Genomic DNA, 26,795 nt, shown 5'->3' on the forward strand with positions numbered 1-26,795 from the left:
TGGGCTCTGTGTTCCCCACGACATGAGGCCTCATGATGGCCTGAGCCACAACCTGAGGCCTTGCCCGGAGAGGTGCGACCAGCATGGCTGCACCTCTCCAGGCGAGCTGCCTGCAGTGAGGTGATGGTGTGGCCATGCAGCCCTCATGGTTTGGTGTTTTCTGTTGCTAAATTGGTCCTATTTTTCAGCAAAAATGCCCCTCGCTTGGTGCTGGGTTGGAAGCGCTTACACACACACTGGACCCACATGAGGGCAGTAAGAACACTAAAAGGCACCTGTGAGGGAAAAATAGTAATAATCAGGCTGGTGTTTTTCCTGACAAAAAGCTTACTGTCAAATCACCAAATGGTGACTAAGCCCAACCCCGCACCTTGCTCTGGGACCATGGCTCCTGGACTCGCTGGCTGGTGATCAGTTTAGCCACCCCTCTCCGAGGGGTCCCTGTAGTCCCCGTGAGGCTGAGCCCCACGCCTTCGCCATCGCTTTGTCGCAGCTCTGGGGTAAAGCCCGCTTCGCTCTTTCCTCCCGCGTCTTTTCCCCGCGGCATCTCCGCGCTGAGGCGTCGCCGCCATGGCAGCCAGGCGCCCGCGCCGCCGCGGGCGGGCCGGCAGAGGGCGCTGCGGCACACGGCGCCGCGGTTCCCGCCCGCCGCCCGCCGCCATGGCCGCCATCCCCCGGCACCGCCGCTTTCTGGGCGGCTTCGTTTGCGGGGCCGCGGCGGGCGCCGCCGCCTCCTGCTGGGCTGCGTGGCGGCTCCTCCGCAGCCAGAGCCAGCCGGAGCCGCTCCCCGGGCGAGAGGGTAAGAGCCGCGGGCAGAGGGGAGGCCGGGAGCAGCGGCGCCTCAGCGGGACCCCGATCCCCCCAGAACCCCCCCCCACCCCCGGCTCCCTCCCCTCAGGGCAGCCTCCTCCCCGCCGCCTCCTTGCTGGGGTGCCCGAAGGGGCCGGGAGGGCGGGGAGCTCCCCGAGCACCTGCGCCGGGCAGAGGGGAGGAAGGAGGAGGAGGAGGAGGAGGTCGTTTGGGGATGCTGGGCTGTTGGTGGCACGAAAATGTTGGTGACACGCGAGGAAAAGTGGTTTCGCGCGGCTGCCGCCGTGGCTGCAGATGTCCCGTGTCGCAGCGGGGAGCGGAGAGCAGTTGCCCTGCGTGATCTGGAAGCATCTGCGTGGTATATACACACACACGCACGTATCTATGTTTACTTTTAAATACACAGCTCGCGTCAGGCCATAACTAAATTTCAGCTATTGCTTCCCCTGCGCTGCCCAGGGGAGACGAGGCCGGCCCGAGCGGTGGCTGTTCCCTGTCGCTGTGGGGCTGGGCAGGGGGCTGCTGGGGGCACCGGGGCCTGGTGGGAATGAATGGTTTTCTCTGCAGCCTGAAGGCTTTAACAGTATCCAGGCTTTGGAAAGGACAGGAAGAGGGGCTCTGAAAACGTGAGTTGCTGTCGAACAGCTGGCTGGAGGACGAGGAAGTCAGTAAGACAGATGTAAATATTCCTCCGTGAGAGGAGAATGCTGCTTGCAAAAAAAAAAATAATATGAAGCTTTCATTCATTCAGCTGAGCGTAAGCATTCCAGGTGAGGGCAGGACTTGCGCTTGTGCTCAACTCATACATCTCACTTTGTGAGGAGGAGTTTGATTTTCAGCTCTGAGGGGCGAAATGTATGTGTTGATCTCCTGTGTCCATAAGACCTTGTTGCCTGGTTTGTCGCTAAATATCTCATAGCTTTTCTTGTAAAGGCATCCTAGAACGGTTGCTGGGTAGGGGTGTGTGTGTAGTCATTAGAGTGGATGAGTTAGTCCTAGAGCTGAGATCGTCATGTGAGGGCACGATGAAAAGCACAAACTTTTTTGGTAGAAGGGAGTTTCACTGGATAACTCTCAATGTTTGTTTAGGTCTTTATTGTGGCAGTAACCTCAAGTAGTTCCCTATACAGTATGTTTACATCCACTGAGATGCTTTTCTTACTGTCTTGTTTCTGATCACATTTCATCTTTCAATGGCTTTCTGTTTATTTTTCTCCTTAGAACCAGTAGAAGAGTCTCTGCTGGAAAAATATGGATTCCCTGAAGCTGGAACAGAGACCAGATGTTACACAAATCATGCACTGTCTTATGACCAGGCAAAACGGGTGCCTAGATGGGTGATTGAACATATTTCCAAACAGAAGACATTGGGTATGTAGATATATATTTGTTTTCTTATGTTTATGGCGCCCAGAATGAGCTTTGCAGTTCACAGAAGGTGGACCCATGAGCAGGCAGGGAGAAAAATCCTATGGTGATCTCTGGGTGTGGGTTTTTCCACCCATACACAATCCAACTGGAGGCAGCAGGCCTCTGGGCGGCTGTCAGCTTCATGACAGTGTTAAGGCTGATGTTGCCAGTGATTTAAAAGAGGTCTGTCACTGCCGGTTGGCAGGCCTCTTCAGTGTTCTTTCTCTTGTTGGGACCAGTCTGGTAGTGAACATACAACATTCTGAAGCCTGCAAGACACACTTGGCCCAAGGGCTGAATTTGTAAGGGGGGAATGAAGAAGAATTAGAGCTACCCTCTGTGAGAATTTTCTGTTAGGAATTTATGAAACAGCCTGTAAGCACCTGATCAATACAGATGCGGCAGTGTAAACACTCTTAAGTCACGTTGCAGGAGGGAATCTTAACTTACCTCTTTTAAACATGCATGGAGAGAAGATGGAAAACTGAAAATTAAACTTTTCTTACCTGAATCAGACCTGCAAAGTTCAGTGTTACTGCTCAGGCATATGAAATTGCTCTTGCTTCCTTAGCTTCTGTAGTTAGTTCTCTGGGCCAATTTATGTCAGCTGAGCTACTACCCCATATGTGTAAATGCTTGTGGAGTCAGCACCCTTTGTGGCCAGACTGTTACATCTACAGATGTTAAAGAGATTTGCTCAGAACTGGAAGAAAAGATGAGTGTCCATCTGTGAGAAAAAAATGGAGCAAAGGGCATCAGCAGTTGTAATTGTTCAAAGGTAGATAAAGCATACCTGCTCACTGCAGCCTTTATTTGTTTTTGTGCAGTTCTGTTGTATTTTCTGCTGTGCATCAATTAATAGTCTCTTCCCTGTTCTTTATGCAAGACAGAGGCTCAGTGATTTTTTTTGCTGTCAGTGGTGAATGAAATACGAGTGGTACGCAGTCATTGTAAATTACGTTTATAGCGTTAGTTCAGTTTTTATAAGGCAAATTATTAGTAATGGAGGTGACTGTATAATTGTAAGGTGTTTTATGAACGCAGTAGTCCTCTAAATATATCTTAGTCACTGTCTTCAAATTACCTTTCAAAATTAAAAGCGTGATACTGAAAATATTTATAGCCAACCCCTAAGTAGCATCGTTGATTCCACTTCTGCTGAGAAGAAAGCAGTAATTCCAGGCTTACTTTCAAGTGGGCCTTAACAGCCGAGTTGTTAAAATGTTTTCCAAATGATCAGATACAACTAGCGTGCAAGTTGAAATTAAGCATCTTGAGACATTTGACTCTGATTTGTGTCTGATAGCTACTCTGATTGAGATTTGAGGTGGAACTGTGTTGTTCGGGGATGGTCACAAAAACTTTTCATGTACCGGAGTTTTGAAATGATGTGATACAAAAAAATACATTTTATTGATAACACAGAACTTAACTGTTTAAAAAACATGATGGAAAAAAATTAGCTATACATGTAAATGAGAGATACAAATCTAATTACAGAAGAAATTATCCATTTTTATCAAAGCAGAGAATAACCGAGGATATATTTTCCATTTTTCAAGTTTATTTGATAAATTACACTTAGTCTTAGAATGAGAATAGATATGATAATTAAAAAATAAGAATTCTGTTTTGCACGCTGATAAACTTGTCAGTGTTGCTTCCTAAGCATCAGTCCTACATTCAAGTATCATGTCACACGCTTTACCAAAAAAAAGAAAAGAAGACTGAAGCTCCTTCCTTCTACCTGCACTGCATAAAGATGCTCTGACCACCTCTCTGTTTTGACATCACCTCCATGGACAGATGCACAGATGGTCAGGAAATTGCTTACAAGCCCTGGTTTCCAAGAGTTGCATTTTCTGTATGCATGCTCATTTTCCACTCCTGCCCATCTTCCTTGTGATCCTTGTGTATTTTTGGGTTCTTCAGAGAGCTGCCAGGGGGAGAGCGTGTACCATGCTTTGCTCTCAGCACAGAGTACAAGGAAGCATAGGGTGCATGTGCGCTCAGTGATAATATTGATGTGACGAAAAAGCCAGAGCGCATGCAGTTTGTGTGTGTATGCACTGTCAGCTATAGAAGAAAGAATAATTTTAACAATGAGAAGTGATCCGTATTGAAAATTGCCCCTCACATATTGCGACAGGAAGTTTTTTATAAAGTGCTACGTTTGAGGAAAATTCTCTCTGGTGTGTCCAGGCCCTTACAGGAGAAGAGAGTTCGTAATGGTCTTGTATATTGCATCTGTGAAATTATGCCAAAGATCACACCCTGAATTTTATAAAGAAAAAAATGAGTATGCTGTAGATACTTTGAATTATATTGTCATTTGAGGAGAAAAAAAACGGTGGACAACAGTGATGGTGCTCTAAGACCATTATTTTCCAGCTGCACACTGTGCCGCTGCCTGTGTGGAACCATTGCCCAGGCACAGCTGAGTCAGCCCTTGCATATGCCTCTGCTGCTTCTCTGGAGCACCTTCCTTAACTGTGGACGTCCGTAGGTCCCAGCCCGTTCTCTAATAAAGATGGTGTCTTACTGGAGATTGTCAGTGCCAGAATAATTTGTGCAAGTCTCTTCTGGCCATTGTTTTTCCAAGGAAGCAGTGCAAGGACACAAATACAGGTGTATGGCCAGCAAACCTGGGAAGAAGTCACAGGCTACCTAGCAAAGATAGTAGCTTAGAGTGGGCTGCCATCCCTGCGACAGTTAAGTTAGTTCCCACGACAACCCTCTCCCCGGAGTGTTTTTGTCTGCCAGAAGACTTAGGTCTAGGCATTTTTGTGCACAATTCCCATATGTCTGGAAAGACAGAAGGGGAATCTTGGAAAGGAACAGGAAAGCTCTACGCTTATTTCTGTGCCCATGAAAAGCAAATGACTCAAGACTTTCTCTTGAATGGGTTTATTATCTTACTAAGTGTAAGATACACCCATTCTGCTTCCAGGCTAGACTGGGAAAAAGATGAAATACTTGCAGTGGATGAAACATAAAAATGGAATTGCAGCTGGTGAAGATCTGTATATCTTCATTGTCCTAAAAAGCAAATCTATACTTGTTTTTATCTTTAGCAAGCTTGCCTTTAATATTAGTCTGCATTTGTGATAAGGCTAAAATATTTTGCTTTTGTTTTTTCTCTATAAAATAGTAAGAGTGTTAGAATTTCTAGTGTATAGTGTGGAAGAATTTAGGACCAGAGCACAGATAATTAGGCAGAATTACTCTTTTTTATGGTTGAGGAGAAAAATACCCAATATAGATTAATGCGTCGAATCCTTAAGCATGGATCATTTGGCAAGATGTGACAGAACCGGTTCTTTTTGTCTTGTTGCTGTGATGGTTTAATGATAACCTAACAATTTAGTGTGTTTTTCCTCAGGCAATGCAGACCGAAGGCACTGTAAATTCAGACCAGATCCTAACATCCCTCTAATGTTTAGCGCTGTCAATGAAGACTACCTTGGGAGCGGGTGGTCACGAGGACACATGGCACCAGCGGGAGATAACAAATTTTCAACAGTAGGTTTTTTTTTCCTTTCTTTTTAATTTGTGTTTCTTAGCCATCAAGTAATGTGTAATGTTCCTTTTGCAGTTTGTTTTGAGATGGAACGTGGTCTCATTATTGATGCACAGACCTGGACTTGGAGTTACAAGGTCTATTCCTGACTGAGCACCATAGGATGCTCTCACAGTCTGCTTCAGGCGTCTAAATCAGGTGCATCCTCTGGTGACATACCTCTCTTCGTTAAATCACATCTAGCTTAGCTTGTTTGGCAGAGATGGTGTGAGTGTATTTTGTACAGTATAGTGTTAAGCATTCTTCTCAACCTCTTGTATGTCACATTGTCTGTCTGTAAAATGCAGATGATAACCTTCACCAAACAAACCTCGGAATGTCTTCTGAAGCTCATTTAAAGGGAGGCAGGGAGCGATGACTTCATTCTGGCCAACAGGTGCTGAGATGTTTAAGGCTAACTGGGCAAAGTAAAGATGCTGTTAAGTACTGTTCTGTATTGACAAGGGGATTGCCTGGATGATTTAAAAGGCTTTTTCCTTTCTGGCAATGTGTATGAGGTAAATTAGAACCTTCTTTTGCCATAATTCTTTCAGTCTATAAAATGTCTTCACCGGCCATTTGTTTGAACTGTAAGAAAAGCATGCCCTAATGCCTTGGCTGACTAACAAAGCAGCCTTGGATTTATTGGATCCTCTTGTGAAATGTGCCTAATGCAGCAATTTGTCAATTAGGAAGCAGTTTGAATTTGTATTTCTGCCAGGCGGAATAGTATGCAGTGGGGCAGAGTGACAGTGCAGTGGCATGTGGTGGGTGAAAGAACCAGTCGTTTTATTTCTACTGGAAGTGTCTTTGTGGTTATTTGTTTGTGATATCTGGGGAGTTTTTACAGGTGAGTTACCTGTGCAGAGAGATCTGGACCTGGCTTGAAATGCAGTGAGATGATGCAATCTTTCAAATACAGGATTATAAAAATTTAATTTCACAGTTTAATTAGTGCTGGTAGTGTTTGCTCATTATCCTAAAGAGTTCTGTCAGCCCCTTCACTTTGAAGTAGTAGTATGTGAAAAATATTGACAAGTACAATACCTATGAAGATTCTAGGTTAAGGTCTTGAAAATTTTTTCTCCTATAGTGACCTGAGTATGTGTAGTTTTTCAGCACCAGGTCCTTTGCATCTGGAGATACGTGGGCTTCAGTTCAGAGAGGTTTGTGACACTTTTTAAAGATAAAATTAAGCAGATACATAGATGTTTGACTGTTATGGTCTCATAAATCACTTCATCGCCTGCATGTTGTATATTTGTAAAATACTGATGAATATTTTTAATAAAACCTTTTCTTGTCAGGGGAAGAAAAAGCTAGCCATTAGGCATTCAAGTAAATGAAAAACCTGGATGGAAGCATTCTTCCTATTCAAAAAGAAGAGTAGCTACTTGTTTCCAAAGACATTAGAGAGCTGACACTGGGTAACAGTAATTCATGTGTCTCTAGAACTGGACATTCTTGTGCTATGTTTCTGTCAAAAGAAAAAAAAAAGGTAGATACATTTTGCAAAGTTTGCACCTCAGTTATGCACCTCTTAATCCAAAATAATTTTGTAGATGTTCTGACTTAGTTTTTATTTGACCTTTTATGTTGATAATGTTAAGACTACACTAGAAATGGATTCTGATCCAAAAACTTCTGAAATGTGATTTCAGCTCCTAAATGTTTCAGTGAAATGACGCTATTTTTTTCTGTATGCAGAGGGCTATGGCTGAAACGTTTTACCTGTCTAACATCGTGCCTCAGAATTACGAAAATAATGCTGGATTTTGGAACAGGTGAGAAATTACTTGTAAGTAAACTAAGTGAAAAATATCAGGCAGTGGCATAAATGAAAAATGCTATATTTATAAAGCTGCTTCACACCAAAGTGTTCTGGAGCACTGTCTAGGCTATCTGTAGAGATTGTAGCAACTTTCTCTGAAATGAAAGGCAGTTCAGTCCTCACAGTGCTAGAACAGTGCAACGACTACTGTAGTTCCTTATTCAATCAAACTGTACAGGACATTTATTTAGAATAGATAGAATTAATTTTTCTGGGTGGTGTGGGTAAAGGTGTCATGCTTAACAGCTCTGTCTGTAAGGAAAATTTACTAGAAGCAAGGCAAGTGTTTAGATCTTTCTTTAACATCTCTTCCTCAAAAAGACACTTCCAGTGCGAGAGTATTCATGTCTCTGTCTGTGGACATTGGTTCACTTTGAATTGGAGAACTGAGTGCTCCCCGCTGAGTCACGACTACTTCAAGTCTTAGACATTTCTTCGAGTAGCAGTCAGGAATGTTCTCTGTCACTTGTGAATGCCAGCTGGATCAGCTTTGAGGTGAAGTGAGTGGTTGATAAACTTTCTTCACGTAGGATTTTTATTCTTTCCTTCCTCCAAGGAGAGGAAAACGCTAGTAAAAGTAGCGTTCATCCAGTGCTTTGTGCATAGGACTTACAGAATGTTAAGACTCAGAAGCAGAAGGGGAAAATGATGAATTTCACAAGGTTCGCTCAAGGAAAGGTTAGCAAAATTATGTACAGTATTGTATTAAAAGGCTATAAAAAAATGCATCATCGTTGAACCACACACTGCCTTCCAGTTTTACAAGAGTGCGTGTAAAATCATATGAGGCATTCAGTAAGGTTATACTGTTTTATAGACAAATAAAATGTTATAAAATTTTTAAGAGGGTTTTTTTGGTATCGTTTTAATACCTCAAGTATTTGTGCATAAAATGTTCTTATACCAAAACTAGGCATTTGTACCAATTCAAGGTTGGAATCCCTCTTTATTTCCCTTGAGCAGAATCTCTGCCTAATCAGGAAGTCACAGGGAGTGTTTGAAAATTTCCCCTGGCGATATCAGCCCCACAATTTAAGCAGCTATTATCACTTTCTCCTAACCCCAGCACCCTATCCCCACGGTTTAAATACACCAACAAGGTATTTGTGCCGCTTGCTTTGTCAGTCGCTTGTTTAATGATAAGTAGTTTTAAGGATACCATGTTTTGTGTGTATTGTATCCCTTCCTGGCTTCAGTACTCACTTCCTTTCTCTTTTTTAAATTGCTCGCGCCTTGAATTGTCTTCTGAGGTGCAGGTAGACAATACAGCTTAGTCAGTTCAACAGTCTGTTGTTTTTTAAAGTGGTGTTCGCCCTCCAGCCATGTTTTTTTGCTGCTTTCCCAGTTCCAGCTCTGGTAGTAGCCTGACTGCGGCAAGTCGATTCCATTTGCTAACCCAGTCAAACTGATTCTCGTTTTGTTCTGCTTGGTTATGTTTCTGCCTGATTAGATATTTGCATCGACTGGTGAGATGAGTGCCAGAGCCAACACGGAAGATGGAGTAGGACTGTTCAGCTAGGGCAGACAAGGGGAGCAGTAGGAAAGGGGAGAGCAAGACCGCATCTTTCAGCAAGCTGTTAGATAGTAAGCTGTTAGATTGGTTCAGTGGTGTGGTCTAACTGCACTTGAGCATTTATTGATCATTCTCTTCCCACCAACATGCATGCTTCTTTCTTTCCCGATGTTTAACTGTTGTTTTCTGTCTTGTTTTGAATGCGATTTTGTGGCCACTGTAATCTGATCTCTGTCCTTGCTGCCACCAAAAGCAGTTTGCTCCCTAGCTGCATTTATTACCATTTTTTCCTTGTGCCGGGTGGTGTTTGTGTGGCCATGCCGTGAGGCAGCCTGAGGAGCTGAGCTGCTTGGAAGCAAAGCTGACGACAGCAGGAAAAAAATTAGTTTGTGATCAATGCTTTGGCGTGTCACATGGCAGCTCGCTATTACCAAAGAAGAAGGGGCTCATTCCTGCTAATTCTGATTCGTATGAGCTGATTTAACTCACTAACCCAGCACAAAAAATAAAGGCTGGTTTTGTTCAGGGATATTGACAGATGAAGAGTGCTAAATGCAGCCCAAGGGAGAGGTATGAGGAACAGGGATGAGACAGAGAAGGAGGTGAAACCTCCCCCTTCCAGCGGCAGCTAGATTAGCTGGGTTCATCTGTTTCACGTTCTGGTCCGTTTGGCCATTTGAGTGAGGTGCAACTCTGTCTTTCGTAAAGGACCCGTGGGTGCTCACTGTATGTGATTTCTATAACACTTGAGGTGTTGGGTCAAAGATGGGCTACAATCTTTTGGTTTATGTAAAATAAGCATGATCCAGAAACCTTCTTATTTGGAGAAATATTTTATGCTGTAAGCTGAATCAATTAGTTTAAAAAGCAAAAATAATGTTGCTATTTCTGGAGTCACTACTTTTATTTTTAAACAGTTTTATATCAAAAAAAAAGCAGACTTAGTGGGAATGGCACGTTGAAACTTTGCTAAGTACTTTGAGCTACGGAAAGAGCTGTCTGTTGCAGGACATTGATTCCTTGGGGAGGAATGTACAAATCCAGTAATATGGTAGAACCTTTTGAAGTAAGAACAGTGTAACCTGCTGTTGAAAACAGTGTCTTGCTAATCTCAAATGGCCATCAACAGTATCTCTGTAGTGTCAAGTGTGGGAGTAAGTAGAGAGTTGAGATTTTCAGGACAGGTGGTAAGGCTACTGAAACCATTTTCAAATGTGTGCGATAACACATGACTGTCTGTAAAGAAGTGAACCAGGGACAACTGGGAAGTATGACTTGGGCCTGCATTTTACCTTCTTTGGCTTGCAACTGAGTCACCTGAGTTTGGATAAATGCTCCCAAACTGTCAGTAGTTCCTCTTGCCCTTCACAGTATATTTCAAAGATTATTACGTGAAATTTTTCTAGCTGACTTTACCCTATCTGACAAATGTGTTCCAGAATGGAAATGTATTGTCGGGAATTGACTGAGAGATTTGAGGATGTTTGGGTAGTTTCTGGACCTCTGACCTTGCCTCAAACAAATGATGATGGAAAGAAGAGTGTTACTTATCAGGTATGTATATATGTTACTGGGTTAACAGTGCAGTGGTTAGGCTTTATTTATTTACAGCTGATATTGTAGCTTGATAAAATAAACATCCTAGTACATGCAACATGTGTGAAATGTCCAGTACTAGTTGGGACAAGTTCTATAGAGATGTTATATGTTGCCTACACATGAAAAAGTATAATTGTAAAATAATTTTGTTTTATTTAGGAAGAGACATCTACTAAATGTCTGACACAGTCTACAGTAAAACTGTTTTCTGAGTTCTTGAATACATCACGGTATCTAAGCAGAGAGTTAGTGAGTTTTGCTGATGTGTATGCATCTATTCAGTCATTTATTGATATGTTTTAGAAACAGTGTGATACAAAGGTAGTGTAGGTTTCTCAAAACTGTTTAGAGTATTGTAATGCCTGTGCTCCATTAATTTCAAAAGCAGTTGTTTGCTGATATCCCATATGCATCACTTAAATGAGGACTTGCAATTGAGATTCTGAGTATACTAAAGTCAGTTAAAAGACTTCGTTCAAGTTCAGTAGGTTTTAGGTGAATGCATTGTAATCACTGCTCTGTGGTACTGGTACCCCCCTTCTTCATTTGGTCCCCCGTTTTTATTACCTGCTTAAAATACTCTGAAGATTTAGGATTGGTCTTTCACAGTCTCTAGAAACCGTCACTGATAGACAGACAGGAAGGAAAGGCTGTTGAGAGTGAATTTATTATTGCTTATCCTGACTTACTCTTTGTAAGCACATGTTTAGACATCTGTAGGATCTGAGTGTAGTAAGGTGTTCCAGGGAGGGAGTATTACCTTCTGCCCCTGCTAGATGAAAGCTAGCATAATGCAACTAATAAATGCTGTATTTTACACCTCTTGAAAAAACACTTTTCCTTGAAAATAAGTGCTTGGATCAACTGCAGCCTCAGCTCGTGAGTGGTTCAGCTGTCCAACTAATTTTCTGAGGAGTAATGAATGAGCTTGCTCTAAGCATTCCCCTGTTTCACAGAGGCACAAAAGAGAGAGATGTTCAGCTTTCAACACTGGCTTGTTTAGTGGTAAGATTTACGCACTATTTCTCCGTTACAAACACAGGGCTGATTTCTATTTGATTGGACTTGGAACTCAGTCATGATAGAAAGTAATTTTTCCTGTTGACTTTTTACTTTAAAAACTGTCTCTTATGTCCCCACCCACACATATCTATAACCTTGACTGTGACGAAATCACAGCTTTGGTTTTGGGTTTGTTGGGTGGGTTTTTTTCCAAGACAGTCATATGTTATGCATTTGGAAATGCAGTAATAATAATCTTTTATTAATCTTTTAATCTTTTAGTATTATATCTTTTTAATGTTCAGTGGCAGTTGCAGACTTCAGCTCTCACTACATCTTTGTGAGGAAGGTGACAACTGTGCTTATTTTTAAGTGGACATGAAGTCGTGGTTAGGGGATATGACCAATGCCACATGACAAGTTAGTGGCAGAGCCAGTTTTAGACTGGCAATGGTTCCTTGCCACCCAAAGGGCGGGTGCTGACTTGGCTATCGCCTATTACACATTCCAGTCTTTTCCCTTGTCTGCGAGTGCTGATGACTGTCAGATCCTTCCACAAGATACTTAATGACCCAATGTAATAGAAAACCATCCATGCTGGACTCTTTTATTTGCTTGGTGGGTGTGTTTTCTACTGCTATAGAAAGGTAGAGAAGGACACAGGAGTCCAGCGCTTACTGTTGACAGCACGAGATATGTCCAAAAGCACATAGCTGGGAGCAAGAGGGAAACATCAACAGTCTGGAGCTGAGCATTTGACTTATTGTCATGCAGAATGGTACCGTAAGTCTTCTCTAGGCTTGCACATTGCTTGCTGGAATTTGCCTCCTTGTAGCTGTCAGGATACTGCATTTATTTTTTATCCCCAAAAATACATATTCATCTTACACAGCAAAGAATTAAAAATCCTGAGCTGACTTGAACATTTTATAACTGGAAATTATTTTCCAGGAAGCAGTTCAATTATCTGTGAACTGCATCTATCAACTACTTCACTTCAGTCTTGGTCATCTATTTGTAGTTTTTCTCTAGAGAAAGTGTTTAGTTAAAAGAGAAAGATTACATTTTCTGAAAAATAATTTTGGCGCTCCATTTTGGTTTTGAAATGTAAGTTTTAGTCTTCCATGGGTAGAAATAAGAGCAGGCACTGCATCTTACTGCTTTTATTCAAAGTAACTTGATAGCAGGATACAGTGATGGAAGAATAGTGGCATAAAATGTCTGTGCTGCTTTGATTATCATATTGTTCTAGTTTTGTCTGTTGCCAAGATGTCATCTTCATCTTTGAGTTTGATGACAACTCTGGTCTTTTATGAACATTTTATCAGTTTTGGTCTTAATATAAACTGTGAAGTGAAGTTCAGTGTGAGATAGAAAAGGTGGAATGATGGTATTCATGTTTTTATTTCACCATTTGGCCACACTCATAAATCCTTTACTTAGGTTAAGCTCTATTTAGGTACTAATAATGCTGTGTACAGGTGGGAAAAATAAAAATGTTGATGGGGGCCTGTGTTGTTTTAAATATTAAATTATTTTATTTGAGTCCTCTTCGGGTATGCTCCTAAGTGTAAATCAGTATAGGCTGAGAATTGTTTTGTTGTTTTGAAATCTCTTTATGGCATAAGTTCTTGTGTTTGCCATTGAAGTTGTCCTTTGGGGAGAAAGACTTCGGAGTAGCAAGGTGTGTTGTTGGGTTTTTTTTTTTCTCTTCTTACATCAACACATATACTTTAAAGAGGGAACACAATCTGTCAAAGCACTGGAGAGAAGTTCTTTTCAAACAGATACCTCGGATACAATTGCAGTCATCACCGTTGATTTTTGTAGTCTGAAGTTCTGCCCCTAAACCAAGAACACTAAGAGCTGGCACCTGAGTGAGAAGGGAAGGTACCTCTTAGCTGTCTTTTGGAGTGAATTCTGCGAGGTTCAAACAAGGGTCTTAGAAATGAAAGGCTTTTAGTCCTCATTGTTTGGGCTTATGAAGCTGATGTGGGAAGGTGTCCTTTTTCTTTGTATGTGCTGTTAAAGGAAAAGTGCTGTAGTATATACAATAGTGCTGAAACTCACAACCTATAATCTGGCAATGTGACTGTTAAGGCTGAGCTCCTTTCCAATGTTTTTCTTCTCAGAGACTGTAACTGTGGATAAAAGAAAATCCAGAAGTACTACTGTGAATGGGTCTGCACTGATTTATTTCAGATCTTCTCTTCAATCTTGGTTTCCTTTTTTTTGACTAAAGGAGTGGTGAAATATGTGTCCATGGCTTTACAGGCTGGTGTTTTTCTCATCAGATATTCAAAAAGTTTATTTATAGATCACTATAGAGGAAAAACAGAGCATCGGTCATGGCATTGTTCCCAGTTCCTGCTTGGAGTCTGGTACCATTTGCTGTTTAATTCCAGAAAGGGAATTAACCTTGAACTCTTTAGATGCCAGCGTTGTTCTATCTATTGGCTGAACTTGCTGTATCCTCAGATGTGTTCTGTCATTTCATCTGTCTCCAGTGGAGGCTTTTATTGCAGAATAGATTGATGACTGTGCTTGGTATCTGAAAAACATATTTTGAGAATACATGTAAAAGAGAATGCCAGCAGGAAAAATCTGTTCTGTGTCATTGGAGAGGCAGATGCAGGTTTTTCATCTTTGTCCAGATCAAATCAAAATGACATTGTCTTGTTTTATACATTGCTGTTCTCCAGTGACTGTCACTTTTCTGATTTTCCTCTGTCAGCAGATTTGAAGTTCGAATTACAAATTTTGCAAGAATTCTACTGCATTATACTCAATACTCCACCCTTCTTATTCCCAATGCCATTGTAGTAAATACTAATTTAAGAAGAATTGGCTGTGGTTGATGAGCAAAAGTACAGTTTAGATAACATTTAATTTGTTGTTTGAAGAAGACATTTTTCTGTACTTTTTAGTGATATACAAGGTTCATACTGGAATCATGTCTGCTATTTAATTTTCAAAAGTGAATGACTAGGCTGGGCCAGAGATGCACAATAACTGTACCAGAAGATATACTTACTTGTCATCTAGTTCAGTGGTAAAGAAGTCCCTGGGAAACAAATTGGACCTCTCAAATAGAAGATGGTGCTTTATGGTTTTCCCCAGTCAACTTTCAGAACTAGTAGAGGTTTTCTCCTAGCCAAGATACTGTAGGGGGAGGAGTACTTGTTAAAGGAGGAAATAAACCCAGGGACTATTACTATTTGTTGGCTGCTCCAAATAGGCTCAACACTACACAGGCAACTAATGGCTCTAAGCCCATTATACGTGGCCCATAAAATTTATGTTCGAAGGGCTAGATCTTAGATCAGCTGGTGTAAATGACTAGGGCTCTGTCAGCCCTAAATTTAGACATGATGTACAAATGAAAATAATAGACACTGTTATAAGATTGGAAGAGAAGAGACACCAAAGGTGCAGTATAGATTTATGGGGTTGCTTTTATTTAGCACTGTACCCAGCCTGAAGGTTCTTTTAATAAAAAGAAGAGTGGTGATAGGGACTGTAGTGGATTCAGTGTTAAGTAACCTAAATGGTTTCTGTGGAAGTAGTCTGTCATCATGTAACTACAGTATCATAATGCGTATACAGACTCTCTTTATAAAAAACAAAGGGGGAGGCAGGTTGGAATGTCTGTATTTTAATGCCAGAGCTAAGTATTTAGGCACAGCTCGGGGGGGGGGGGGGGGGGGGGGGGTGGGGTGGTGGTGGTGGGGGTGTTACTGTCTCCTTTCTTTCCTCCTTTCCTTTCTTTTACCTCACCAAATGGTTTGGCGGTTGTAATCAGATCAGCCATAACAAATGAAATTTTCCTGAAGTACATACATTTGCATTTTGGAGTGCTTGGCTGTGCAGTGTTGTTGCAGATTGTTACTACGATTTTTTATCTGTAGTATTTTCTATTTTCTGTATTGTCTGCCTTCACACTCCACAGTTCTTCTCAATGCCATCTGACAGAGCTCTCTCGAGTATTGGGGAAAAAACACTGTCAACAGAATCAGTACTGCCTAACACAAATCCGGAAGGAGCTAGAGTGAAGGCAGTTAGTGCTGTCACAATGATCAAGTAAATAAAATTATGCTGATAGCAAAGGGAATTTTTTATACTGCCAGGAAGTCTGTTTCTATACAGAATTTAGTATCAAATTATAATAAAGCTCTGGATTGTCAAACCTGGGGTCATATCAGCAGGAATGATATTATCTGCAGTAAAACATCTGGTGGACTTAGTCAGTATCATGCCTCAAATTACAGCTAAAACAAAACAAATGCCTATACAGAGAAAGCTACTGTCTTATTTTGGGTGACAGGAGTGATGTCCTAGAGTTCTGTCCATCAAGAAATGTGATAGAAGTCTTAATTTTGTTATTGCCAGATGTAGCTGGAAGTATTGTTACACAGAGAATTGTGTGTATGCTTATTTTCAGTCAGTTTGCATTTGCAGTATGACTTCGTTCTAAACTCTGGTTATTATACAGAGAAAGAGGGGGAAGAAACGGTTGCTAGAGTGTAGAGGCAATTTCTGGAGCTGTCATTTTAATGTATTTGGAGATGGTACCCACTGATGCAAGGACTCTTCAGTGTGTGCTGGCAGTTAAGTCATGATTGAATGTGATTTCTGTTTACCAGGTTTTAAGAGAATCTCAGGTAATTGCCAATCCAGAACTGGCTCTTGCTGATGAAAGGCCAGTCCCTTCTGCTAATTCTCTTCATGGTTGGTTTTCATTTTCTAGTCACTAGGTGGCAAAATACTACTTTTAGATTTATGAGTCCTTTCTTTTAAAAATTATTCCTACCCTTTCAGAAGAAGATAATTTTTCATGCCACTCTGGGGAGCTGTAACATATGGTAATATGATAACATTTGTGTAGGTTTTAAAATTTCTAATAAGAGTGACACTTCTATTTTCTTCTAGTATAATCTCTCAGGTGTTCTGCCATTGCACCTTGTATATTCCTTTTCTTCTGTTTATCTAAGAATGGAGTTTTCTTTCTCATAAACCCCACACTGTCACTTTCAGGGACTGCTTTGCCCCGTATTTGTCTGGCTACCACCATGAAGGTGACAATAGTTAATGCCATATGCTTGAATTTGCCCTAGATGCCATCAGCAAATGTCTTCATTATTTATTGTGGTACTTAAGCTCTCCACAAATATTAGTAAATTTGTCCTTCCTCTAATTTTAAAAACTACAGCCAAGAACAGTTTAATGATTTGGCCAAAATCATGAGGAAAGCCAAGCTTAGAACAAATACCCTGTTCAGTGACTTAGCTGTGAGATCAAATTATCAAAGCTTACTGAGTTCTCTCTGTTTTAAGAAAACATGTTGCTTCTGCCCTTATCTTTATCTGTCCCTGTGAGCTCTTTAAGTTTGTATAACTGCTTACCAACACGTTTGTTGTTTTAGCAATATGTAAACATCTCTAAATGTCAGGAATTGCATGCATTTTAATGGCCTGTCCTCATGATAGCTGTCCTGGGTATTGAGGAGCGTAACAAATTTGTACACACTTCTGGAATGTCAATAATAATAAAAACCAGTAAACACTATGCTGAAAATGACATTATCATGATGTTGCTTTATTAGACAACACCAATTCAGTTGTAGGGCTTCAGCCAGCACCAGATCACCAAAGAAAACAAGAGCAAAGCAAAAGTGAAAGGAATAAGCAGCTCTACAAAGTTAGGGCAGGGAACATTTTTGCTGAACTGATACAGACTGCAAAGAGAAATAGTATCTGAAATTTCATATTGGTTTCCCAAATAGTGATGGGAGAGGAATATTTTTAATGCTGTAGAAAGAAGGCTTTTAACTTGAGTGGGGTTTTTTTTTTCTGTTGCGAGGCTGTTGAAAATTTGAAAGATTAAGCAAAATTTTATAGGAATAGCGAAATGGAAATTTTCAAAGGATGATACAAGAATTTACTTTGTGGCCTGTTACCAACATGGTGTGAAAACATGTGGGATGGCAGTGATTTTCAGCAGGCCACTGCTGTATTTTCTTGCTTGTATTAGCACAGGGGATTTTTTTTTTTTGCATTGCAGATAGTATTAAAAATTTGCTCTTTTCCATCTGGGACAGATAGCTGTTTCAGGCATTGACTGCTGAAAGATCATCTGCTGCCTGTGGACAGACTAGCACAAATCAAAGTCAGCATCTGTGCCTGGATAATCTTAACCCATTTTCTGTTCTGTTACAATAGAAGCATATGCTATCTGTCTCTGTTAGGCATGCATTGAGATAAATGGGATGGTGCAGATCAGACTAGTGATTCAGACTGCTGTAGTTAGGTAGGAGAATCCTCTAGGTGGCAATAGGAAATGAATTGTTGAGTTTGTTTTTCCTACTGACTGCTTCTGTTGCAAACTTCACTTCTACAGAATCACACTTCTTTCCCTGACTGTTGAGCTGGGAGGGGGTAGGCAACTCCGCGGAAACATTCATCTGCACCTTCTGGATCTACTTTTGTAAAAAAGCAAATTGTGGTATATTACAGAGCATAACGATGGAAATATTATGGCGTGCTCCAGAACTGCATTTCCTTTTTTAACAGAAATCATTGGGTCACACTGGCTGCATAAATTATTGGTGATGCATCCTGTGCATGGTTCACTTCAGCATTAAACTGTCGAAAGAAACATACGTATTCTTTGTCATGCATATTCACTCTGTCAGAGAAATCAGGCACCCTCCTTTGATGGCATTCTCCTCCAGCAGAATGAGCTGAGGGTGGAACTTGTATGCCCTGTTTTGTGTAAGGAAAGGACACTTGTGGACTCTCGCCATTTGGCAGGCTGACATTTGTTTTAAGTACTTTAACAGTATTAGAAGTCAGTGAAGTAACTACAGAAGTAGTTTACTGCTGTTCAGAGGACTAGTATAAAGCCTGTGCGCTACTTAAATTTTACTGAAATCCTTAAAAGAGAGCTTTTGTGGAATGGAAGTCATACATAAATTACATGTAGAGCCATTGCCTGTATAGAGTTGAGTTGTATTCAGAACTACATTTCTAAAAAGGCCAACCCTTCCTTTATTCTGAACTAGTTGTCTCTTCCCTTCTTTCCTTCTCTCCTTCATAGGTGCATATGGTATGCATAAATGTGCATTATTTTGCATAGAATATATATATTTGCATAATATTACATAAGCACCGGGTCTGTTTTCCCTTAACACCCACTTCAGGCATTCAGCATTTCCATTTCATACCTATCTGTTCTGTGTGCAACTCTATTCATTCCCCAGCCTTTCTATCCACCCACTCGGTCGTCAGACTCAATCCCCTGTTCCCTCTGCTCGCTCACTCAACATGCATTCACCTATTTGTTTTACATATGCCATGTACCCCCTAATTGGAGATACTTATAGCAGCTCCATCTGCGTGTTCACCCTTCCTCTAGTCTTCTGTACAACAGACCAAGGATGCTGGTGTGTGTGTGGGGGTGCAGGTGTTGAGAAGAGGACGGAGCTGAGCTAAGGAGGACCTAGTACGTATGCATGTATTTACAGTGGGAAAAAGTATGTGAGGAGCCCTGCAAAAGGCAGTGCAGGTCAGACTGCACGGGAATGCTGCAGGTCAGGAGATTGTTGGCCCAGGGAGAATCTGGGGAGCAGGGTTCAGTCTCACTACTGCCTTTTCTCTGGAGGCTCCAGTAGCTGCAGGGTGCAGTGCAGCTGTGCACAGCAGCCTCCTCTTCTCTTCTGCCCTGCCCTGGGGGTGTGCAGGAGGGGACTGCAGTGCAGGCTCTGCCAGCTCTCTGCTCCAGGAGGGAAAGGAATCACAGAATCACAGAACAGTAGGGTTGGAAGGGACCTCTGTGGGTCATCTAGTCCAACCCCCCTGCCGAAGCAGGGTCACCCAGAGCAGGCTGCAGAGGACCTTGTCCAGGCGGATCTTGAATATCTCCAGAGAAGGAGACTCCACAACCTCCCTGGGCAGCCTGTTCCAGTGCTCTGTCACCCTCAGAGGGAAGAAGCTCTTCCTCATGTTCAGACGGAACTTCCTATGCTTCAATTTGTGCCCCTTGCCCCTTGTCCTGTCACTGGGCACCACTAAAGGAACTCAAGCCTCCTGCCTTCAGCAGTGTCCGTCACTGCCTGCACTTGGGTGAATATGGAGATGTGAACCCCCTCGTCTCCCCCTCAGGGCTTTTCATGCTTCTTGGCTCCCTCCCTCTGACCCTCAATATGTTGCATGTACTCCCCAGTTTGAGTCCCTGTCTCAAATAGGTTAAACTCCCAACACTATTCGTTTTGGAATTCAGTTTTAAACCACCAGATATAGCAGTGTGTTGCTGCATAGTTCTTAGTATATTTTAAATGTGCGTCAGTCAGTTTTGATTATTTAGGCCGTTGATCCTGAGGAGCTGTAACTCTGGTTTCACCCACACTGAATGCTAAATGCAAAGTGCTGTGACACTCAGGAGCTCTAATTTCCCTATCAACACATCTGTCATCATTGAAAGGGAAAGCAGATTTGGCATAAGGCATTTATTTATTGCTTACCGCTTTCAGTGACTGTTAGATGTCTAGGCAGAGCGTTATTTAGGAGAAGGTTGGTGGCATATGTGAGATCAGTTTTGTAGAAAAAATAAAAAATAACAGCAAAAAAAGTTTAAATTACAGCAAAGCCATTAAATAGCCTAGTTTAGGGAAGGGGAGGAAACTACTCTGTAAGAGAGTAAAGAAATCTAAGAGCACGTTTTCCAGGGACAGTAGTAATGTTACTGCTATGTTATTGTGCAAAACAGGAAAGAACTTCCTATTTCCCTTTTTCCTGAAGGTACTTTCTCTGGTTTTGGTCTAACCAGTAAGACTTAAAGACCATTCAGCTAAAAAACTGGAAACAGAGGTAGAAGACACACTTCGAGCGCTGGAAGAATTCGTAACAGAAATTACTGGTCCCTTCCAATCCCTACCATTCTGTGATTCTGTGATTAGAATAGATTGACATGAACCTTGGTTCAGTAGCCACAGGCAAAGTTGAGTTTTAAAAACATATTTTCTTTTGCAGAAGTGCTGAATGCTCTCAGAATAAAGCACACATAGGAAGTGTTTCTTTTGTGATTGAGTTGTACTGAATATGTCAATGGACAAAGCATGTCTGAACTGATACACTGGGCTAGTTTGTAAAACGCTTTCAATTAATGTGATCGGTTGTGGCAGTGAAATAAATACCTGCTTTCTCTGAAATTGTATTTTAACTCTAACAAAAGCTGTCAAAAAATCAAAACAAGCAGTCTTTGCTTTTGCAAGTATTGCAAATACTGGACATAGTACAAAATTACTGGATTTTATGTGTAAACCAAGATGCCTTTGTAGTTTTTGTAGGGCATCTGTAGCTTTTTCTTCTGTTGCTGTTGGAATAAAGGTACAGATTTTAGAAGGGTAGTTACACAGAAGGGTTATGCAACACTCAGATTTTCCATGTTTGAGCCTGTTGTTGGCATGGCAGCTTCGGTTCAGCAGTATTGAAAGAAAACAAAGCTTAATCCAGTGCATGCATGAGCATCACTTTTTGAATACTGGAGAGATTACGTTTATCATCAGTAGGTATATTCCCTTGGACTTATTCCTGACACAGAGTGGGGTGTCTACTGTATGCATATGTGTGAGCTTTTAACAGATTTCATGTGAATTCATAGTCCTGATCCTCCCCTCCTGGTGCTTCAGTTAAATTCCTGGATCCTGGTCGGAGTGACACAGCAGGAAAATCAACACGTACAGGCTCTAAAGTTAAATCATAGTGAGTTTATGGAAGAAATAGGTGCATTTTCTTTGGATAGACTTCTCTTCCAAGATACTGAGTCACTTAATGTACTACTTTGTATCCAAGTTCCCTCAAAAAAACGCTTTCTTAGGTAACATAGCTTTTAAATACAGCCTGTGCATGGGTAATAGAGATACCAAAAATAACTGATGGAAGGTAAGTTAGAGTTGATTTGAAATGCATATTAAAAAACATGATTTGGTACTGTCAGGTCAGGAACTTGGTATAGAGCCCCTGTTACTGAAACAGCTTTCCAAGCATTAACAGTGTGATGCAGTATGAGAAAGGAGCTCTGCCATCCCTTCAGGTAAGCTACACTCACAGATCTGCATCAGAATTAGGGAGCTGGGGTCTTGGCTGACTCCTTGTTTCCAAACATTTTTCAGATTTGGTTCCAGTTTCAACCATAACTGAAGTTGCATCTGCTTGGGAGATTGAAGTTGAGTTCTTTCTTCTACCAGAGCTCCTTGTTGCAGATCTTTACAAATATTTAGGCAATTACTGACTAATCTTTTGACCTTTTGTCTGCATCGTTGTTCTTAACAGTATAATGTAAAGTTGGTGATGTTACAGGAGAAAGGCAGAGAACCTTCTGGGAAGGTCTCCTACCACCAGTGGCTGACTAACCCTGCAATAAAGTGTTCTTTGCCTCGCTTTTCCTGTTCGAGAGGGAGATTCAGGTGTCAAATAACTAGCTCATTCCTGGCCAGCTCTATAAGGAGCTGCAATGAAATGGTGCTTTCTGCCTCAGCTTTTAAGTCTGGTAACATTGCGCATGATTTTGATGTATACTTAACGTGCTGTGACTCATTTTCAGGGGTCGTAGGGTTAGTCTCACATCTTTCCCCTCCCACCTCCTCAATTGATAAGATCTGTATCTGTAACGTAACTTTCCTTTTGGCAGGTAATCGGAAAGGATGATGTAGCTGTGCCATCCCACCTATACAAGGTGATCCTTGCCAGACGGAGCAGAACGTCCTCAGAGCCCTTGGTACTGGGGGCTTTTGTGGTGCCAAACGATCCCATAGGCTTCAGCCACCAGCTGACCGAGTTCCAAGTAAATGTCGAAGATCTGGAAAAAATGTCAGGTTTAGTTTTTTTCCCCCAGGTGGACAAAACCAAAGCTATTAAAAATATCTGTGAGGTGGATACCTGTAAACTGATGGGCTTCCAGGAATTCACTTTGTACATCACTGCTCGAAAAGTGCAGAGTGCCCATACGTTGCACCGGTTGGAGAAAGCCATGTCGGAGTTAAGGGAGGCAGGAATTGAGCCTGATGAGTATCTTCTAAAGCTTCACAGGAAGAAGGAAGAAGAACTACTGCAGGAAAAACAAGTAGTAGCTAGAGAGGGGAAAGCTGGCTGAGTACTTGTTCAGGAAGATGTTTGGGCTTTTGTACTTTGAAAGAGGAGCTGAAGGCAAGCACAAAAGATGGGCTCTATGAATTATGCTTTTTGGAATCGTGAAAACAATAAAGAAACATTTGGAAGCCGATGGGTTTGGAATAACGTTCATTCTCGTGTAACATGATGCACACGCATGGTTTGCTGCAGTAGTTAGGTGCGGGAGATGAAAATGACCCCTTTCTGGCATGACTAGATTACTGGACCTCCAGAAAAGGCTTTGTGCTATTTTCCAAGCGAGACGTCAGACTTGGTGTTTGTATGGAATCCCTTCTAGGAATATTATAAAAATAGACAGTAGACACCTTGGGAGTATAACTGGAACATGTTTAAATTCTGCCTGCAAAGGTCTTTCAGTATGAAGCTGTAGAAACAATGGTACTTTCTGGGATTTTTTCAAAATTGAATTAATTTAGAAATATTTTATTCAGCACTCTTTTATAGAGACCTGCAAGACATAATCTGAATCCCTTACAGTCTTTACTCAGTTGTGGTAACCAAACCAGATTGTCCCTTACCTCTCCTGACCTTGTGTGCTTTGGATACTTCAGCATGCCAGTAGCTATCAACTGTTGTCATTTGCAGCGAGCTTCTTTCATTCATATGTAATTCTGCAATTTAAAAAAAAAACCACAATAGAAGCAGAGTTTGCACAAGTTGCCACCAGTGTAGACTGGGTCTTCATAAATTAGTGTAAGCTTAAGATTTCGCTTTCACCACAAGGTTTGGCTAAATGTGTTTTCTTGCATATTGTTTGATTTGGGAGGTGAGCACTTCTTTCTTTTTGTTTGTGGTAGTCACTCGCTGGCTTTTTTGCCAGCATCAGTCTTTGGTCTATGAACTTCACAACAACACTTCTACGTGAAAGCAGAAGATTGACTAAAAATGCATTTCCAGTTCTGTTTCAGCAGCAATTGAGCGATTGAATTGCTCGGATTTGCATCCGCTTGGGAGATTTAATGATTTTTTTTTTCATTGGTTTCATCTGTTTGTGTATACATCTTGAATTTCAGACATATTTATGTATGTATCTTGAATTGCAGACATAAATTAGTGGGAATTTTCTCTGAGATTTTTCATCTGGAATGAAAGAGTAAAAACTAGAAATATTTCGATTTTTTTTTTTTTTTTTAGCAGTAAGAATCTATATGAACTTGAAGTTGTGCCATAAAAACACCTTCAGTAGTTTTAATGTAAGAGTTAATAGTTTCTGAGAAGGGTCATGTAGTGGCGGCTCAGTTGAGCTGTTTTCATAAAGGATGAATCAGGAGCGTTATTTGGGTGTTGTGAATCATCAACTGGGTGTACTAAAAACTATGTAGTTTCCTTCAACTCAGTTCAGTTGCCGTATCCAAAAGTAGATCACTTTATAAAGTGGTTATGGCTCTCGTGACACTTTTGTGTTTGCCAGGGACATACTTACAAAATCCAAATATTTAAACCAGAGAACTGTGACTAGCCAAGGACATCATAAAAGCTTACTGCCCACATAAACTGGAGAGAAATTGGGTGAAATCCTGACAAAATGTTTGCTTTCAATTTTAGCCAGAATTTTGGTTGTTGATCCTATCGAATGTGACAAAACCAGTAAATCGCAAAGCAACAAGCTGCCTCTCCCTGTGCAGAACGTGGGAGATGTCAACGTTTGTTGCCTGGAGTAAAGAAGTGCCAGATGCTTCACGTGCCTTTTGATGGTCTCGCGTGTGCTTCACAGGAGTCCAGGCAGTCTTTTGGCACTGTGATGGTGTTGCCGTTAAGAAAAGGTACCTGCTCTTTGCATTGTCTTTCTCTTTGCCCTGTTATTTATCTATATTTTTTAATTCAGCTTTCCACCTTTGTTTTGCTCTTGCTCCTTTCAGCTGGGAGGTTAGAGATCTCTCCTGCAGTGCTCACACACACCTTCTACGGGCATCTGAAACAGATCTCAGTGCTGCAGATACGTGTCCATCCGTAGAGAAAACGCTGCGCTGGGACAGCACCGGCTGTATGTGAGGAACTCCAGGTATCGTCGCTTTCTGCTGACCGCTTGCCATTTCGACGACAGTGGAAGGACGGAGTGTGGCTCTTGTGGAGGCCTGCTATGGAGACCAGCTGCTCTGTAACTCAGTACCTTCTCGCACCTTCAATTCCTGCAAGCGCCAGTTACCGTGATTTTCATGGCTTTTGGCTTACCGTATAGACTAGACTTGCTATAGAATTTTCAGCTCTGTTTGAGCATGGTTGGTGTTCTCCAGTTCCCCTTTGAGGGTGGCAGCAGGTGGTGAACGGTGAAGCCACTTCCAGTGCTGGTCTGTGATGAAGAGTACACTCACCTGCTTGTCTTCTGCTGGTTTCCTCATCTGAAGTAACGGGAGTTCGGCATATAGCAAAAAAACAGTGCTTTCTTTGCAATAGGAAATATAAGACAATTAATAGCAAGGGAGTGAGGCTTTACACACTTGTTTGGGCGTGCTTCAAGTAGTTGGAGATCCTTCATGAGAACTCTGCTCGTGCCCATCTGTCACTCGTTTTGCACACTTAATAGTTCCCTGCCTGCGTCTGTAGTGACAATACGAACCTCTGTGATGCCGCTGAGCAGCAGGAGTCCTGGAAATGGAGCAGTCCGTTCCTCCGTGGTTTCAGTGTGCTTGTTTTTAAAGCTGAATAACTGAATCGCGAGGGAAGTTGACAGCTAGGCTGTGCACAGCCTGATACAGTAATTTTCTGATATTCCCATGACTGCTTTTGATTGTTATCCCTAGTCTCGAATCAGGGAGTAAGTGATGGTAGGAGGAGGAGTAGGAGGCAGATGGGAGCGCAGGGGGAGAGCTGCCGCCGTGCTCAGGGTCTTTGGGCTGCGGACCCTGGCTCTGCTCGGTGCAGTTTCGGCGTTTGGCCTTTTGAGGGCAGGCTGTTTCTGCAGTGTCAGCCTCGGCAGCCAAAAACGATGGGGGATGTGAATCAAATGTCTATGGCCTGTAATAACTGTCTTTCTGCTTGTGATACTAAGATACACGTTTAAAATGAATTGTTGTTCCGGGCATTGTATTGACAGCAGTGCAGAATGAAGCTAGTGATTTTTGCTAGATAAGGGTTTTGACAATAATGTTTGAAAGTGCTTTTAGACTGACCACCCAAGTTGTGTATCTGCTCCAAAGACAATTTTCACTCCAGCTTCTTCATGAATCTCATTCTAAGTGAGGATTTAACCCTGCGCTGATGTCTTGCAATGTTATTGTTTTCCTTCTGTAAACACAACTTATAGGAGGGGAGGGAATTTAAAGTTCTACTTTTTATTTTTGTGTGGTTGGTTCACTTCAGAGCACTGTTTTGCAATTTTCTGTTTGTCTTGCAGTAGGATCTTGATGGGTCTCATTAGCTAGTTGTGCTGAGTGCTGCACTAACCTGTGGAGAAACAGTCCCTGTCCTGAAAAAGTAAGATGTGTTAGATATGGCAGGCAACAGCTGGAATGGGAGAAGATACACACCCAGAAGTTTGGAGATTTCTTTCATCAAAGGGCTTCAGAGGTGCTGCAACACCCACCTTTGCATCTCCTTTCCATCACTGGAATCATCTCCCTGACAGGGACACTCTAGTGTCCTGTAAAATCAATGGAGCCAAGAAGGTAACAAAACCTAGGATTTGCAGAAGCTTCTAATCTGGCTAACAGTGGTTGCTGGAGATGGGCACTGGGTTTCTCTGGGGCTTTCAGTCATGAGCCTTTGTTTTGGAATTGGCCAGGCAAGCTAAGCCTCTGTTATGAAAAACCATTAGATAGAGAAACTGTGAAATAGGGAAGAGTGACTGGAAAGCTGCCCAGTGGAAAAGGACCAGGGGGTGCTGGTTGACAGCTGGCTGAACATGAGCCAGCAGTGTGCCCAGGTGGCCAAGAAGGCCAACAGCAT

The 26,795-nt window shown here is 41.9% G+C and overlaps 1 protein-coding gene across 2 annotated transcripts; it reads left to right on the forward strand.

Annotated features, from left to right (window-relative positions):
* Positions 1–656: 656 nt before the first annotated feature.
* Positions 657–26,057, forward strand: EXOG (exo/endonuclease G). 2 transcript variants are annotated; one of them, XR_012763600.1, is made up of 8 exons: positions 657–799; positions 2,032–2,181; positions 5,603–5,742; positions 7,487–7,563; positions 10,563–10,677; positions 22,411–22,563; positions 24,456–24,673; positions 24,770–26,057. XR_012763600.1 is itself a non-coding variant. In XM_075417493.1 (6 exons), exons 1-6 carry the CDS (start codon positions 661–663, stop codon positions 22,870–22,872), a joined length of 1,083 nt encoding a protein of 360 aa, XP_075273608.1. In that variant the 5' UTR covers positions 657–660; the 3' UTR covers positions 22,873–23,451. The 2 variants fall into 2 exon arrangements, 1 of the variants encoding a protein (XP_075273608.1); XM_075417493.1 differs by lacking the exons at positions 24,456–24,673; positions 24,770–26,057 and having other exon boundaries at positions 22,411–23,451.
* Positions 26,058–26,795: the final 738 nt, after the last annotated feature.

Source organism: Opisthocomus hoazin, chromosome 4 (assembly GCF_030867145.1).
Source record: "Opisthocomus hoazin isolate bOpiHoa1 chromosome 4, bOpiHoa1.hap1, whole genome shotgun sequence".
NCBI classification, from domain to species: domain Eukaryota; kingdom Metazoa; phylum Chordata; class Aves; order Opisthocomiformes; family Opisthocomidae; genus Opisthocomus; species Opisthocomus hoazin.